The 13896-nt window shown below is 46.1% G+C and overlaps 1 protein-coding gene across 3 annotated transcripts in view; it reads left to right on the top strand.

Annotated features, from left to right (window-relative positions):
- The window catches only part of CAMKMT (calmodulin-lysine N-methyltransferase), a 343336-nt gene extending 341964 nt beyond the window's left edge, over positions 1-1372 (top strand). Inside the window, exon 11 of one of the 3 annotated variants that reach the window (XM_045827125.1) lies at positions 733-1372. In XM_045827125.1, coding sequence (XP_045683081.1) covers positions 733-810 — 78 coding nt within the window. In that variant the 3' untranslated portion in view covers positions 811-1372. The remainder of the gene's footprint in view (positions 1-732) is intronic. The other 2 variants (XM_045827123.1, XM_045827124.1) reach the window with 2 other exon arrangements.
- The last annotated feature ends 12524 nt before the right edge of the window (positions 1373-13896 follow it).

Raw genomic sequence — 13896 nt, 5'->3', positions numbered from 1 at the left:
TAATTTTGTCTTTGTAAATAGCAACTTATTATTTGCTAGAATAGCAGATAAATATGACTACCACACTTATTCAAGCCAATGACGAAGCATGTACTTCAGGTCTGAGAGTGCCGATCAGATTTTAAAATCTGTCCTGGGAAGGCCCGCAGAACTTCACCCGAATAGTACCAAAGCTTGCTGCTCTCATTGGTGGGATAAGTTTCTCTCCTCAGAGAAAAGAATTTTTGAATTACTTATCATTAATGTATAAACCTCTAAGCAGTAACTGGAGAGTCTTTGAAATGTCTCAGGCTCCACAAGCCTTTCCCGAGTGCCCTGGTGTTGCTCCAGTCCCCAGCCAGTGATCTGAGAGGACTGCCTGCCTGATTCCTGGGGTGCTGGCCGGGGACAGACAGGACTAAGAGCAGAAGCTTCTATGGCAATAGGCTGGCCTGGTGCAGGTGAACCAGACCCCAGGTCTGCCTTCCCTGAGGTGTCTTATAGGTCATGGAGTCACAAATGCAATGCAGCTGTTCATGAAAATACACCTTAGCCACACCAAAAACAAACACCCAAATTTATCATATTGATGCATAGTATTGACATGTCTATGCCACTGAGTACTACTTTGAGTTGCTTTTTTTCCCCAGAACAATATATTTAGGTAAGAAGTCTTTATTATACTCAACGTTAAAATCTGGTAAAAATTCCTAATTGAATCTGTTTACCTTTTTTTTCTATTATCGTTCACAGTTGCAAAAGGAAAACCAGGATATATATGATGAAAACCTTCATTACCCACTTCTTCTTATTTTAAACAAAAGTGGATAGAAGATTTAGCTGCTCAAAAGATGAAGAAAATACTGAGTTCCCAGGGGACATTTGACAAAAACAGAAATCTGGAATGGGTACAACATGCAGCAAGCCATTGATTGGCTCCCTGAGACTCTCCGGCCCCCCGGGACTTGGGCCCCCACCACCTTTGAGACATTCCACATGTGGGTTATGGAGCCCCCAGTCCTCACCCGCACTACTCCCCAGCCGCCCCTAACCCCGCTTTTTTTCAGTCTGTTTGTTGCTCTTCCTGCACCAAACCTTTGTCTGTCTTTAAATATCTGTAAACAGCCTGTCTGAGATTTGAATTGGACTTGTGAGCAACCTACAAATGTTTACCTCTAGTTGAGGCAAAATTTCTTTTTGTGACCACCACAAAAATATCTTGGTCTTTGTTCCATTTTTGGTGGCAGTAGTTTTTAATCTGTAAAACAGCAAAATGACAATTCTATCCTGGTTAGTAAAAATAAAGCATACATCATTCTGATCTCCCTTAAATTAATAGTGTGAAAGCTGCCCTCTCTTTCTCTACCTCCCTCGCTCATTCTTCTTTTTCCTTTTAAGCAGGATGGATTTTTCCCTATAGATGTGTAAGAAATGACTACATCAGCCCAAAGCCTCATAAACTGACCGTTTGTCCTCTGGACACAATAGCGTGGCCAGCCCTCTGCTCCTCCTCTCCAATTATGTGTGATTAGTCTCAATGTGTTGTGTCAAGGAGGAGGAGTGTGCTGAGTGCTTATTATCTGTTTAGGTACAAGAAGAGCACATTTAGGCTCTGACTATGAATGAAAAGTGAGCCTTTATCAGGGCTCAAATCTAACTGCTGCTGTTCTCCAGGCCTCTTTCAAAATAGGTCCTTTGCAGAGAAATTTTGAATAAATGGTTGAGAAACTAGATGGCAACCAGGGGGAGTTTTTAAAAAAACTCAATCACACAATTATCTTATTTAAAGTAAGTATATATTGTTATAGGACTTGATTCAAGTTTATAGTAAACATTTAATAGGTACTACCTAGGATTAAGAGGGAATGACTTTTCTGCAGGGAACCCAAGCATATTCTTGCCTAGTGCATCCACGAGATGCTCTAATGCCTTTTGTGGAAATTCAGATGTTTATCTGTAAGGACTCATCTGTGCCCACTTTAGTAGTCATGTCATTAGTAGGTTAGCTATACATCCTCATATCTTTATAAGCATGCATTTAGTGTGATACAATTAAAGGGAGCCTGTGGGGGGCATCTTTTGCATGTTAAACAAACTTAGCCGTCATAAAAACAGCTGACTCTCAAATGTCTTCTCTGCTCCCTTCTATCATCAAACAAATTTTTCACCATCAGTTTGCATGTCCTTGTATTCACCACTTTTTCTGCTCCATTAGAGCACCTAGATGGATCTCGAAAGGCACAGGTCAAGTCGCAGTTAGATCATACATTTCTTTCTCACAAAAACTTGAATTGCAATGCCAAGTGATGGGCTAACATCACAATAACAGCAATTTATTCCTCTTTGGATAAAACAGCAGTCTATTCTCAGTGCTAGATAAAGCCCAGGGCAATGCAAACCAGCCATTTAGCTGAGTAGTTCAGCTAGTGGCAGCTCTCCTTTGGCAACTGTATAGGTTGCACACTGGCTTCATATTTCCTTGTTTAAAAATTAGAATTTGGAATGTTTTAAAAGGCAACACAGGTAGTTCCATTTGTACTTGTGAAAATACAGCAGAAATGATTTCTTCTGTAAAACCTACAACTAAGTCTGCCAGACAAAGGAAACCCATCTCTGCAGTGGCACCTGAGATGGTCTATTCTTCTTTATTTTTTCTCTTAAAATATAGAACAGCAGAATCATGAGAATATTTCCACTTTTCCTCATGAAAATACATGAACTGGCAAGAATTCAATTTGCATTTGTGCATCCAGTGTTTATTTTTCTGAGAGAAATTGTATTTTAAAAAGTAAACCAGTAATGTATTTTTTTTAGTATCTAAGAATGGTGTGTACAGTTAGTTACCTAAGCTTGAGACAGGGTGTAAGAATGGAGCTGTTTTTACTGAGAAATATCTAGTAAAAGACGTGCTTATTGTGTGATTAAAGCCTAGAGAATCTCTTGTAAAATGCCTGGGGTTCCATAGCTCTCCTCTTTATGGGATCCTCAGCTAGAAATGCTCTAGCCAGGCTCTTTGGAAGTCTGTGAGAAACTAATGTATATTATCCAATAACTTAAGAGTGCTTTTTTATTTTCTCACATTTTAATAAAATCCCAATATTGAGAAGGGGGAGATATAGCTGCTTTAGAAAGTTTATCCATTTACATTTCTTTTGGACTTTATAATTAAGAATTATTTCTATGCATCAGTGTTGGGTTGTCTAATTGCAGCTGAAATGTCCCATTCCATAATTGCCTATTATGTAATTAATTATGCATGTGTTTGTTTTCAAAGGAAGCCTGTATGCTTAGGACATCATAAGAATTATTATGATATTCCTCTTCCCACTGTACCTGTATCTTCATGATTTTCCTTTGTCATCCTAAGTAGATTTGGTGGCTATAAGAACATGGCTAACATCACCCATGGTCAGTTCCAATGCGGTGATATGAGCAGCCACATACAAGTTGGTTATAAGAAACGTATTTTATTTTATAGCAAGACATATGCTGTGAATTGGGATAAAAGTGCTAGAAAAAACTACCTAAGAGGCTGATGCCATTTTGTATAAATTGTGTATTTTGTTGGCTTTTTGACTGAGCATGAAAATGTAACTTCCATTAGGGAAGGGTAATTTAGGTGCTCAGTATTCAGCAGAAAACTTGTCTGGGCCATAAAAGCTTTTCTGGCTGGTTCCTCGGGTGTTTTCAGAGACGAGCTGCCTGCCCCTTGCTGGTTTTCCCTTTGCCTTCTGTAGGGGCTGAATTTACCGCTGCATACCTGTTGAATCAATTTGGGGGATCCAGCAGTTAACTGAGTGAATGGAAGGATTAGTGGCCCTCTGGAGCCCTATTGCAACAGCCAGGTGTCTGTCCTAAACTAGTTAACTGCTTTTGACAGTTGAAGAACCTGGTTTTAATACCATAGGCAGGACAATGTTGGGGTAGTGGTGTTTTTTTCCTTCTGTCCACTACCAAAGTGGGGCATACTTTCCCCTAAAGGTTAGACTTTTGTTTTCTGTTTTTAAAATAGAAATAGACTGTTCTCTTCCCTCAACCCAGCTTCCATGGAGTTTGTCCTTGCGCTTAGTCAGCATTTGACTTGTTTGCAATCGATGCCAATCAGTTTTGTGGCCCTGTCCAGCAGGGTGCCGGGGGGTGGGGAACAGGACAGGATAGTGACTCGGAATCCAAGTATATGTAGACACACGTACACACAGATACACTTACAGGGAAGATTAAGCTGTTTAGATCCTAGATCGGGGCTCCAGTTCCCACACTCCAACCCAGATCAAAATCTGAGTTGAGACTGTAGGAAATGTCATACTTCTGATTGTATCACATAGAGAAAAGATTGATTTGAAAGTCAGACTAGGTCTCCTTCAAAACTGAATTTCGGGATAGTGCAAATGTTTTCCAGAGAGGACTATTTCCAAATTAAGAAGGAGCCTGTTGGTGTTTAAAAAAAACATTAAGCCTGAAATGCCAGTTTTAATTCCCAGATTTTGTTTCACCCGGAGAGCTCACTGCCCAGGCCGTGGCTGAGCGTTCATGCGTTCTCTGCTCTAGAAGTCGGCGCACTTGGAGTCTACATTTTTCCTTTTCTGTCCCCTGACTTGTCCATTAATACATTTTTTAATAGATCATACTGTGACTTCTAAAATGTCAACAAGCTTGTGAACAGAAACGTAATAAAATGACTAATGGGAGATTCAATAGTTAATAGAGGGCCTGAAGTGTGAGCAAATACAGTAGCTGTATATTGGAAACTGTGCAAGTGAAGATGGCTTTAGTATTGCAAACTGAGGAAGAAAATTGTTTTTAATTAGCACCTTCATAAGAACTGCTGATTAATACTGTTTTGTTTGGCGAAAAGCTTTCAGCTGAGTAATTTGTACAGCCATTACAACAGTTTTGTTAGAGCGGGACTCCTGTTGTTAAACACAAACAGCAGATGATAATGGTGGAAGATGAGTTTGTCATGTAACAATTTACCTTATTGAAAAAAGCTTTATATAAAAACCAATACAGTAGGTACCAGCAGAAATCACATATTTTAAATCCTTCCAAAATTGCAGTGTGCCATGCTTGTGTTTCTTTTCTTTTTTTTTTCAGGGACTAGAAGCAGATTTTATATCATTTATAAAATTATATACACAATTTAAAGGTGGTGTAGCATGGACAGACCGCTTTCTCAGCAGTGGTTTGCATTGGAGCCGTACAGGGGCTGTGTATTCAAACACTTTCTAACTACACAAAGCAGGTTGGCAAATGGAATCCTAATTAAATAATGTTACTCAGATGCAAATTTGCACTGGGGACTGGATGTAGGGAAATAAGAATTGGTGTTTCTGCCTTAGGTGGGTTTATCACACATAGGATCTTTAAAAAAAATCTCTCTTTCTCAAGAGAAGTTTAATTAACCTTTTTTTTTTTTTCTGAAGGTGTTTTAACCCATCAGGGAAACGTGTGCCCATTCAGTGAGACCTGACCAGGGAATAAGAGACTGATTTCAGTGAACTCCCATCAAATGGATATTGCGCCAGCCAGAAGCATGGGAACTTTTTTCTTTTTAAATAAAATGCAGTGGTAAAGCATATTTGCATTAAAATATTACACTAACCAAGGCTGGTAAGAACTGTAAATTATTGGAGTGGCGTAATAGAGCATGAGTTGTTTTTTTTTTTAAGACAGGCCTTCGGGGTAATAACAAGGGTTGAGGCTCACGGCAGTGCCAAATAAGCTTTAGACAGCATAATAGTCTGCAAAGAAAGCCACAGAGCACTAATGTGAAGGAAGAGCTGTCCACCACATGCAGCAAAAATCACCAAAGGTCATTTTATGGTAGCAATTGTGACATAAAATTGGTGGTCATGCTACATGTCTAATACTCAGCACAGCTTTATAAATGATGGGCCCCTAGCGATGGCTGTCATTAAGTGCTTTCATCATAATAAACTTTAAACTGTTGGCTTTATGAATCGCCAGCTAGCTTCAGCTGTTCGTTGGATGGAGCTTGCAGTGCCTTAAGTGTGACAAGACCTATTAGGAATTGCAACCATGTTTCAAGCGTACTTGGCTTCCCCACTCCTGGGGTGATTGCTGCCTATTAAACGGCGTCTGGGAAGATTTTCCTCCGGCAATCTCTGATCAAGAGCTTTTTTGGGCTTTGACCTGCATTTCCTTCAAGACTTTCTCTGAGGAGTTTTATAAGAGCAAAACTCCAGAGGATTTATAGCCACTTCTGATTAATACCTTTCCAGTTTTTCTAGCAACTCCCCCACTGCTGCATAGAGAAAAGCTTTCATTGTTCCTGAGGTGCTTATTTTGTGACCTTTTCTCTGCTTCCTGATTCCCTCTAACGTGTTCTCTCAGTGAAATCCTCGGGGTGGAACCAAGACAGCCGGTGAAGTCGTTACAGCTGGGGAGACAGAAGGGAAGAGGGAAGCTTTTATATTTTTAAAGAATTCCATCCCCGGCAGCCTGGCCCCGCCCCGTTAAAATCCCCGCTGTGACGTCACCGCCCGCCCGCGGTACCCACCGCATCCTTAATGAGCCCTTGGTGGAAACTGAGCCGGCACAGAAAGGTTTCGTGATTCAAATTACACTTTCATTAACCTTTGGCATAGGAAGTCTTTTCGTTTCTATAAATCTTACAGTGGTTTGCCGTCCGCCCTACTGACGTGGATAATAAATGTTTGGGGAAATCGCTCTTAAAAAGCCCGGGATATTTAATTTAGAAGGGCTAAAGACATATTTCAGAATCACTTAGCAGGAACTTGAATTACTTCTTGTTGCCTTTTCTAACTTGGAGGTCGCCTCCCCCTCCAGTTTTCTTCTGCTTGACTCAGATGTTTGAAAGATGGTAAAGGCTTTCAATGTCTAATTCCCTGTCTTAATACTCTTATTTTAACACTCAATATTCTTTCTTTCCAGCTAAGTCGTGTCCTAAGAGGTAGTTCAGGGCATGTCTCAGGTGTGGACCATTACACAATTAAATTAGCAAACCTCCGAGGGGTAGGATTAGAACTCAGCCGAGAACACCTGCGGATCGCAGGGCAGAGCCGCGTTCCCGAAGGGCAGGGCTCTCCCCAGCAACAGTGAGGGTCTGCCCGCGTGGTAGTCTCGTTCACGAACTCGTCTCACCAGCTTTTGCAGGCTAAGCTATTCTTTTCCTAGGAGCAGGTTTCCTAGTGGCTGTCCGAGTGAACAGGGAAACCCTTAGCGAAGGTGTCAAGCCGAAGGGGAAACGGGTTGGAAGACTCATGGCTTTTCACATACAAAGGCATCCGCCCACCCGCCCCGCTAGCCAGCCAAGGGTGGACAAGTGCCTTTGGAGGCTGCTGCCCAGGTGCAGGGGGTGGGGGCGGGTCGGGCTGCAGAAGGCCCCAGAACAAAGGCGCCTCCAGGGCCCTGAGCCGAGGTCACCTGCTGCCTCCAGGCTAGATTAAGGAAGACTGGAGAGGGCATTTGGAGGAAATGACGCTGTTCTTTGGGAAATCAATTCGTCCCACCCTTTATGGGGTATTTTGCCCTTCCTCTTTGGGAGTTCCAGGCAAATGTGCTTCCAGGTTCCTCAAAATCAGTTATCAACCGGCCCCTGTGTGAAGAGGCGGCACCTTCCCGGGCCTGGGCTTCTTCAATAGCCGGTGCCCCCTCAGAAACTCGTTCCGCTCCTTGCAACGTCCCACGTCCCTTCTGTCCCTCCTTTGGGCTCTCCCGCCCCTCTCTACCCAGGCTTCTTTCATAATTAGACTGAAAGTGGAACTTTCCCCCACTCCCTTATTTTGAGATTTCTTTTCCCCCAATGACCTGGGTTGCACTTTGCCCCCACTCCCTGCTTGCCAATCCCCTCGGGGTTAGGGCCTCCCTCGCGCCATTCTCGCAGGCTGCCCCTCCTCGAAAGCCCTGGGAGGCCCAGCCTCCCAGAGTCCGATCCCCTCCCAGCACTGCAGCCCCCTGCGGAGGGAGGAAGAGGCCTCCTCAGAATGAATGGCTGGTAAGGAGGTTTTTAATTTGTCAGGAGCTACAAGAAAACAGCCTCAGAGCAGCGTCCCTCCCTCACCTCGTTTGGAAGCCCCTCTGCCTTCGCGGTAGGCTCCGACGCTTCGCCCTCCTAGGCCAGGTCCGCGGAGCACGTTTGGCCGAGGGATGCGAAAACACTGGCTTGCAGTGTGAGAATCGCCGACTCAATCTATAATAAGGCCTCCGCTTTGTAAAGTAAATTCAATTTTTTTAATGGCTTGCAGTCTGCCAGTGTGGGATATTTGGGACTTCGGTCCGTTTCTGGCAGATAGGATCCGACAGTGAGCTCAGCCCCTCATTGCCTTGCGTTGCAACCTGCCTTCTGTGGGCTGAGCTCTCCTTGAGCTTGGGGGACGTCACCAGGCTATTCCCAACACAGGGGAGGGTGCATTTAAAAGCTTTGCCCACCTGACCTATGGCTTCACCTCCAGGTGCATTAGCCCTCATTTTCCTACCCAAGCTTTATTTTTAGGAACATAGGCCACGGCCCTGACTGGCCTATGTTTTGAGTGGAAGGCACTTTCTCTTTTTCTCGAGGCCAATCACTTACATAAGCAGCATCTCATGATCCCAGGAGAGAAAAGAGGGAAGCCGCACAGAGTTCCTGAGCTGCCCGAGGTCTGTCCTCTCCACTGGGTACTCCTGGGCAGCCCACTTCCAACCCTGTGAGACAACCTGGGCTGGATGCCAGAGGTCTCCGGTCTCCAGCTTCCGTTCCCCAGGGCTGTTAATGCTTTTCCTCACCTCACAGCCCAGAGCTACTGCTAGCCCCTCCCTCCAACCTCCTTCCCCCACCTCCAACAGACCAGATGAATCATAGGATGGTTACATTATTCTCAATATGAATATGATGCTGACTCGGCCCTTATGGTAAATTGAAAAAAAATGGCAACAATATTTTGCAGCTCCTCCCATCAGGAACTGGAGTCTATTTCTCCATTCTTTGATTCTGAACTTGACTTGGCTTACTTTGGCCAATGAGATACTAGTAGAGATAAGGACAAGCGGAGGTTTGAAAATCACTTTCACATTGGGGTTTGCTCTCTTCTGAGCTTTTGGAAACTGGTCTCTCTTTCCAGACACTTGAGACAGGTGGCCCACTCACCCCGTTATTCCAACCATGTGAGTGTGAAGACATCCAGGACCAAACAGCCCAGGGCAGCCCCACCTGCTGACTAGGGCTGCGTGAGCACCAGCAGAGGTAGGGAGGCGGCAGAAAGCCTGGCCGGCTGAATGGAGCCCAAATTGCATACACACAGAATCACGAGATAGTAAATGGTGGTTTTGAGCAACTAAGTTTTGGGACAGTTTATTACACAGCAATAGATAACTGACACTGTTCTTGATCTTTTCTCTCTGAGGGACTTCTCTACATCCTTAAGTGTGCCAAAACTTTCAAGACGATGTTGTGCCTAAAACATTTTGAATTACATAGTCTCTGACATTTTGAAAATACAAAAATAAGTCGCGGGTCCCACAGGCCTCCCTCTCCCTCCAGAAAACCAGCCTGTGACAAAGGCAGAGCACTGCTGGGCTCCTTGGAGAGGGTGGGAGAGAAAACGGGCTGCGGGAGAAAGTGGGGTCAACGACAGGTTCTAGCCCTGGCTCCACCAGCAGTAACTGGTGATTTTAGACGAACTACTTCATCTCTCTGGACATCAGTTTCCTTCTCTTTGAACTCGATAATGTAATTTCCTATGCCATGCTCAATTCTAAAGTATTCATGACAAAAAATATTCCATTATCCATCAGGGCTGGAGATTTTGATCACCTCGGGGAATTATAATTCTCTGGTACTGCCAACAAAGAGTTGTCCCACAGTAGCTTGGCCCTCGGGCATACTGAGCACTCCTCGGGAGACTTTCTCCCATGAGGTTCTGGAATGACCCTGCCGTTTCACCTTGCTCTGTCCCAGGCGGAGTGCTGGGGACCTGCCTCAGATACCCCCATGAACAGTGGGGACCCAAGCCCCTCGGTTTCTATTACTTACCTGATAACATGTGACAGTAAAGTGTGACCGGTGTGCTGGTCACCCTGTTAGATGCTGGGGATGCGATAGTGAATAAGAAAGACCCCATTTCACATTTGAGCCTATTGAGAAAGACAAAATTTCTCTCCACCTGTCGCTTGAGTCTAGTGAGAAAGACAACGAATGTGCCAGTACTTGTATAAAATAATAATAAATTGGAATAAAGTGTAGGCAAACCAGATGGGTCCCATTGGTAGAGAATAATGGAAGGGCTCTCCTTCAGACAGGAGGTTGGAGAAAGCCTCTCTGAGGGCTCTCAGTTGTGAGAAGGAGCAATCACATGGTGGGGGAGAGATGATGGTGGGTGAGGAGCTCAGCAGAGGGAATGGGGAAGGCAGGCCCTGTGCTGGGCCGGAGCCTCTGCCAGCGTAGCCCGGGCCTTGTGAGCAGAGTCACGAGATGGTGAAGGCCCGATGGCAGGATTTACTGAGTTTGGGTTTTACCTGAAGCCCGATGAGCAGCCATCAAAGGGTTGAGTAGTGAGAATGACCAATCAGATGTACATTTCAAAAGATCACTCTGAACCCTGGGTGGGGACTAGTTCAGAGGAAACAGAGATTCCAGTTGGGAGGCCCCTGCAGTGTGGTCATCCTAGGGAAGGAAGGTGGCAGTATGGACGAGGGACACAGTGGCAATGGGGAAAGAGGAGCAAATGAATTCAAAATATATGTTTGACAAAGAATTCAGAGGGTTTGTTGGTGGCGTCTTCGTAAAATGTCAGGTGAAGATATGGGGGATCAACTTAAAAGGCTGAGCCCACTGTTTGAGGAATGCATGCAAGCCCTTTCTCCCCAGTTTTCTGCCTCACCCCACCTATAAGGCCTTGGGTACGGTTAGGTGTAGGAGGACAAACCACAAAGAAGATGGAAACCTCACACCTTTCCACTCTCAGCTTCATGATCTGCAAGTTTCCGAGTACCTGGGAACAGGGGGCTTCATGTACCTGGGAACCTGGGAACAGGGGGCTTCATGTCCTGATGCTTCCTCAGCCTCCAGATTGGCCCTATGTAACACTCTTACACTCTCAGAGGGGAAGGTGGCCACAGCCGAACCAGGCCTGAAGGATAAAAAGCCCATTTCTGTTCTTTTTGTGGACATAACGTCCAGGATATATCAGTTTGTTCACACTGTTGTACCAGGCACCCAGCACTCTTGGGAGTACTCAGGGGAAGACCTAAGGAAGTCAGAGAGTGGCCTCTGTCCTGGTCACGCAGCCCCACTGAGCTCAACAGATGCAGGCTAAGTACATATAATCGCCTGCATGGCAAGATTTAATGTGCGCAGGAAAGCTCTTGCGTGGGAAAGAAATCTGTCATTGATCGTGAAATTACACCGACTGAACACCTTCCCGTTAGCTCAAGGTAGGGGTTACGGTTAAAACAAGGATCCTCTTGGGAGAGGCGGTACTCTCATGGTCCTTGGTGTTGAAGTTCTAAGAATAGGCCTTAATGGGGATGGGAAGTGAAATGGGGGGAGGAGAACCTAGAGGAAGTAAAGGGGCCCCAGGACATGGGGAAAGGAAATAAATGGGAGAATCCAAGTGTCAAAAGCCATTCATCAGCTTCACAATGTTACCTGGGGCCAGGTGGTGTCCCGATTCAACCGTCCACATGTCTGACTGGGTGTCCTCCCTGGCCACAGGAACATGAGGATGAGACAGGTGGGGTCCCTGCCCACATGTGCCAATAAACATAGGGGTCACACAGCATGTCCTCAAATAATGCAGATCCATGGAAAAGGACTGGCAAATGCCTTTAGAGAGCAACAGAGGAGCAATTACCGTATTTTTCAGACTATAAGGTGCACTTTCCCCCCAAATTTGGGAGGAAAAGGTGGTGCATTTTGTAGTCCGAATGCAGCTTACCTGGCTACCTGTGGGGGGAAGGGGTGGTGGTAGAGCGGGGTCACTCACTGCTGCATTTTCCTCCCAAATTTGGGGGAGGGGAGTGCATCTTATAGTCTGAAAAATATGGTACATGATAAAAGAGGAGGCAGAATTTGTATTAGGGCCTGAAAAGCCCTGGGAGTAGAAGGAAAGGGCCTACTAGGGGCAAGGGTTTCAGGAAATGTTTGACTCGGCAGCACTGTGGGGTTAATGAGGTAAAGATTCATTCACTCACTCACGCCCCAGACACCCGTCAAAGCCTAACAGGAGCCGGGCCCTCTGTGGAGAGCAGTGAACCAGACATGCAATGTCCCTGCTCTCAGGGAGCGACATTCTAGTGGAGAGAGAAGTGCACTCTACATGTACACGGATAAGACTGGTTCAAATCAGGATAGGTGCAGTGGAGACAATAAAATGAGTTGACATTTTAGAAAGTGACTAGGCCTCCTTTAGATACCAGGTCAAGGAAGCTCACTTAAAGGTGGCAGCACTTGAGCTGGAGCCTAAATGAAAGAGCCAACCTTTGAAGATTGAAGGGAGAGCATTCCAGGCAGAGGCAACAGCAAGTGCAAAGGCCCCGAGGCAGGAGCAGACCTGCAGAGGCCTGGTGGGTGGGGCAAGGTGAGCAAGCAGATGTAGTGTGAGGCCAGGACTGTGCAGAACATTGCAGGCCATAAAGGGGAAGGGAAGCCACTGGAGGATCGTAAGTGACATGGTCTTGATTTCTCTGTTTGGAAGTTCACTCTGACTTCTGTAAGAATGGGGTGGGGGGAGGTGAAGAGGAAGTAGGAGGCTCCATGGGAGGTTCTTACAGCTGTTCAGGCAGGAAGTGGCAGGTGAGGGGAGACCTGGGAACCAGCTGAGGGCTGGGGAGTGAGGAAGGGACATATATCTGGTTCAGAGGGCTGAACTTCATTTAGGGCCGGTGGAGGCCATTGGCACTGCTGACCTGATGTGAACTTTCCAAGGCTCTGGAGTGAAAATACACCTGCTCTGGTGGTTGCAGGCATGGAGACAGTCCCAGTCTGTCTTTGGTGTGTACGCAGGGCTCTGAAACACACATGGGCCTTCTGATGGGTCCTGAGAGCCCCAGGGCCAGTGCCTCCATTCATTTGGCGTCTGGGCATCTGGCATGCACTGGATGATGGACAGGCATGTCGGAGGAAGGAGGCTGGACAACAGCCAGCCCAGGCCACCTCTCTGGGCCCATCTCTATCCCTTTTCTAGGTTGAGTTTTGGACTTGGCAGAAATGTCCCAGACCTCCCAACAAGCACCTCTAAAAGTTGTTTTTAGGAACTACATTTCCTACAGTCATGGGACTCTTTAAAGGACAGAAACCCCAAGTGAGGATTAGAAGGACCCGGAGGGAAATCTGAGCAGCAGCTCACAGTTATTGAACACTTGCCATGAGCCCCTGACATTGCGGCTGTTAGTATCTCCCTTGTTATAGATGAGGAGATGGAGGCCAGGAGTTGAAATGACCTGTCTAAGGAGAGGGCAGTTGGCTGCCCAAGCATCTCCGGCCTGGCACCATTTCTGCTGAGAAAACGATGTGCCCAGAAGCACCCTGGCTACTCTGCCTGTGATGCCCTTGCCCAGAGGAAAGGGCCACCTAGAAAGAAGATCCATCTGAATGCAAAGGGAAAGAAGGGTGGCCAGTGCTTGGTGGTTAGATTCGTAGGATTATCAAAGCAAGTCAATGGTTGAGAGCCATGTGTGAGCAGAGGGCCCTTAGCTCTGTGGCTGTCATGTGCATGATTTGGCCAGATGCCAGGCAATCCACTCCACCAGATATAGGCACACCTGAGCCCAGACCCCAGCTAGACTCAGGGGTGGGAGGGTCAGCCACCTATGAAGAGTTGTGTGCCAAGCCTGCATTCCTGGCCCACCAACCCTGCCCTCCTCTCTCACTCACACACACACACACACACACACACACACACACACACAGTGCCTGCCTGAAAAGGAACTGTCACTGGACTTAGGCTCTGGTCTCCT

The sequence above is a fragment of the Phyllostomus hastatus genome, unplaced genomic scaffold (genome assembly GCF_019186645.2).
Source record: "Phyllostomus hastatus isolate PE091 unplaced genomic scaffold, TTU_PhHast_1.1 phas_scaffold_78, whole genome shotgun sequence".
Taxonomy (NCBI): Eukaryota; Metazoa; Chordata; class Mammalia; order Chiroptera; family Phyllostomidae; genus Phyllostomus; species Phyllostomus hastatus.
Note: the sequence above shows the minus strand (reverse complement) of the source record. Positions and strands in the feature narration are given on the sequence as shown.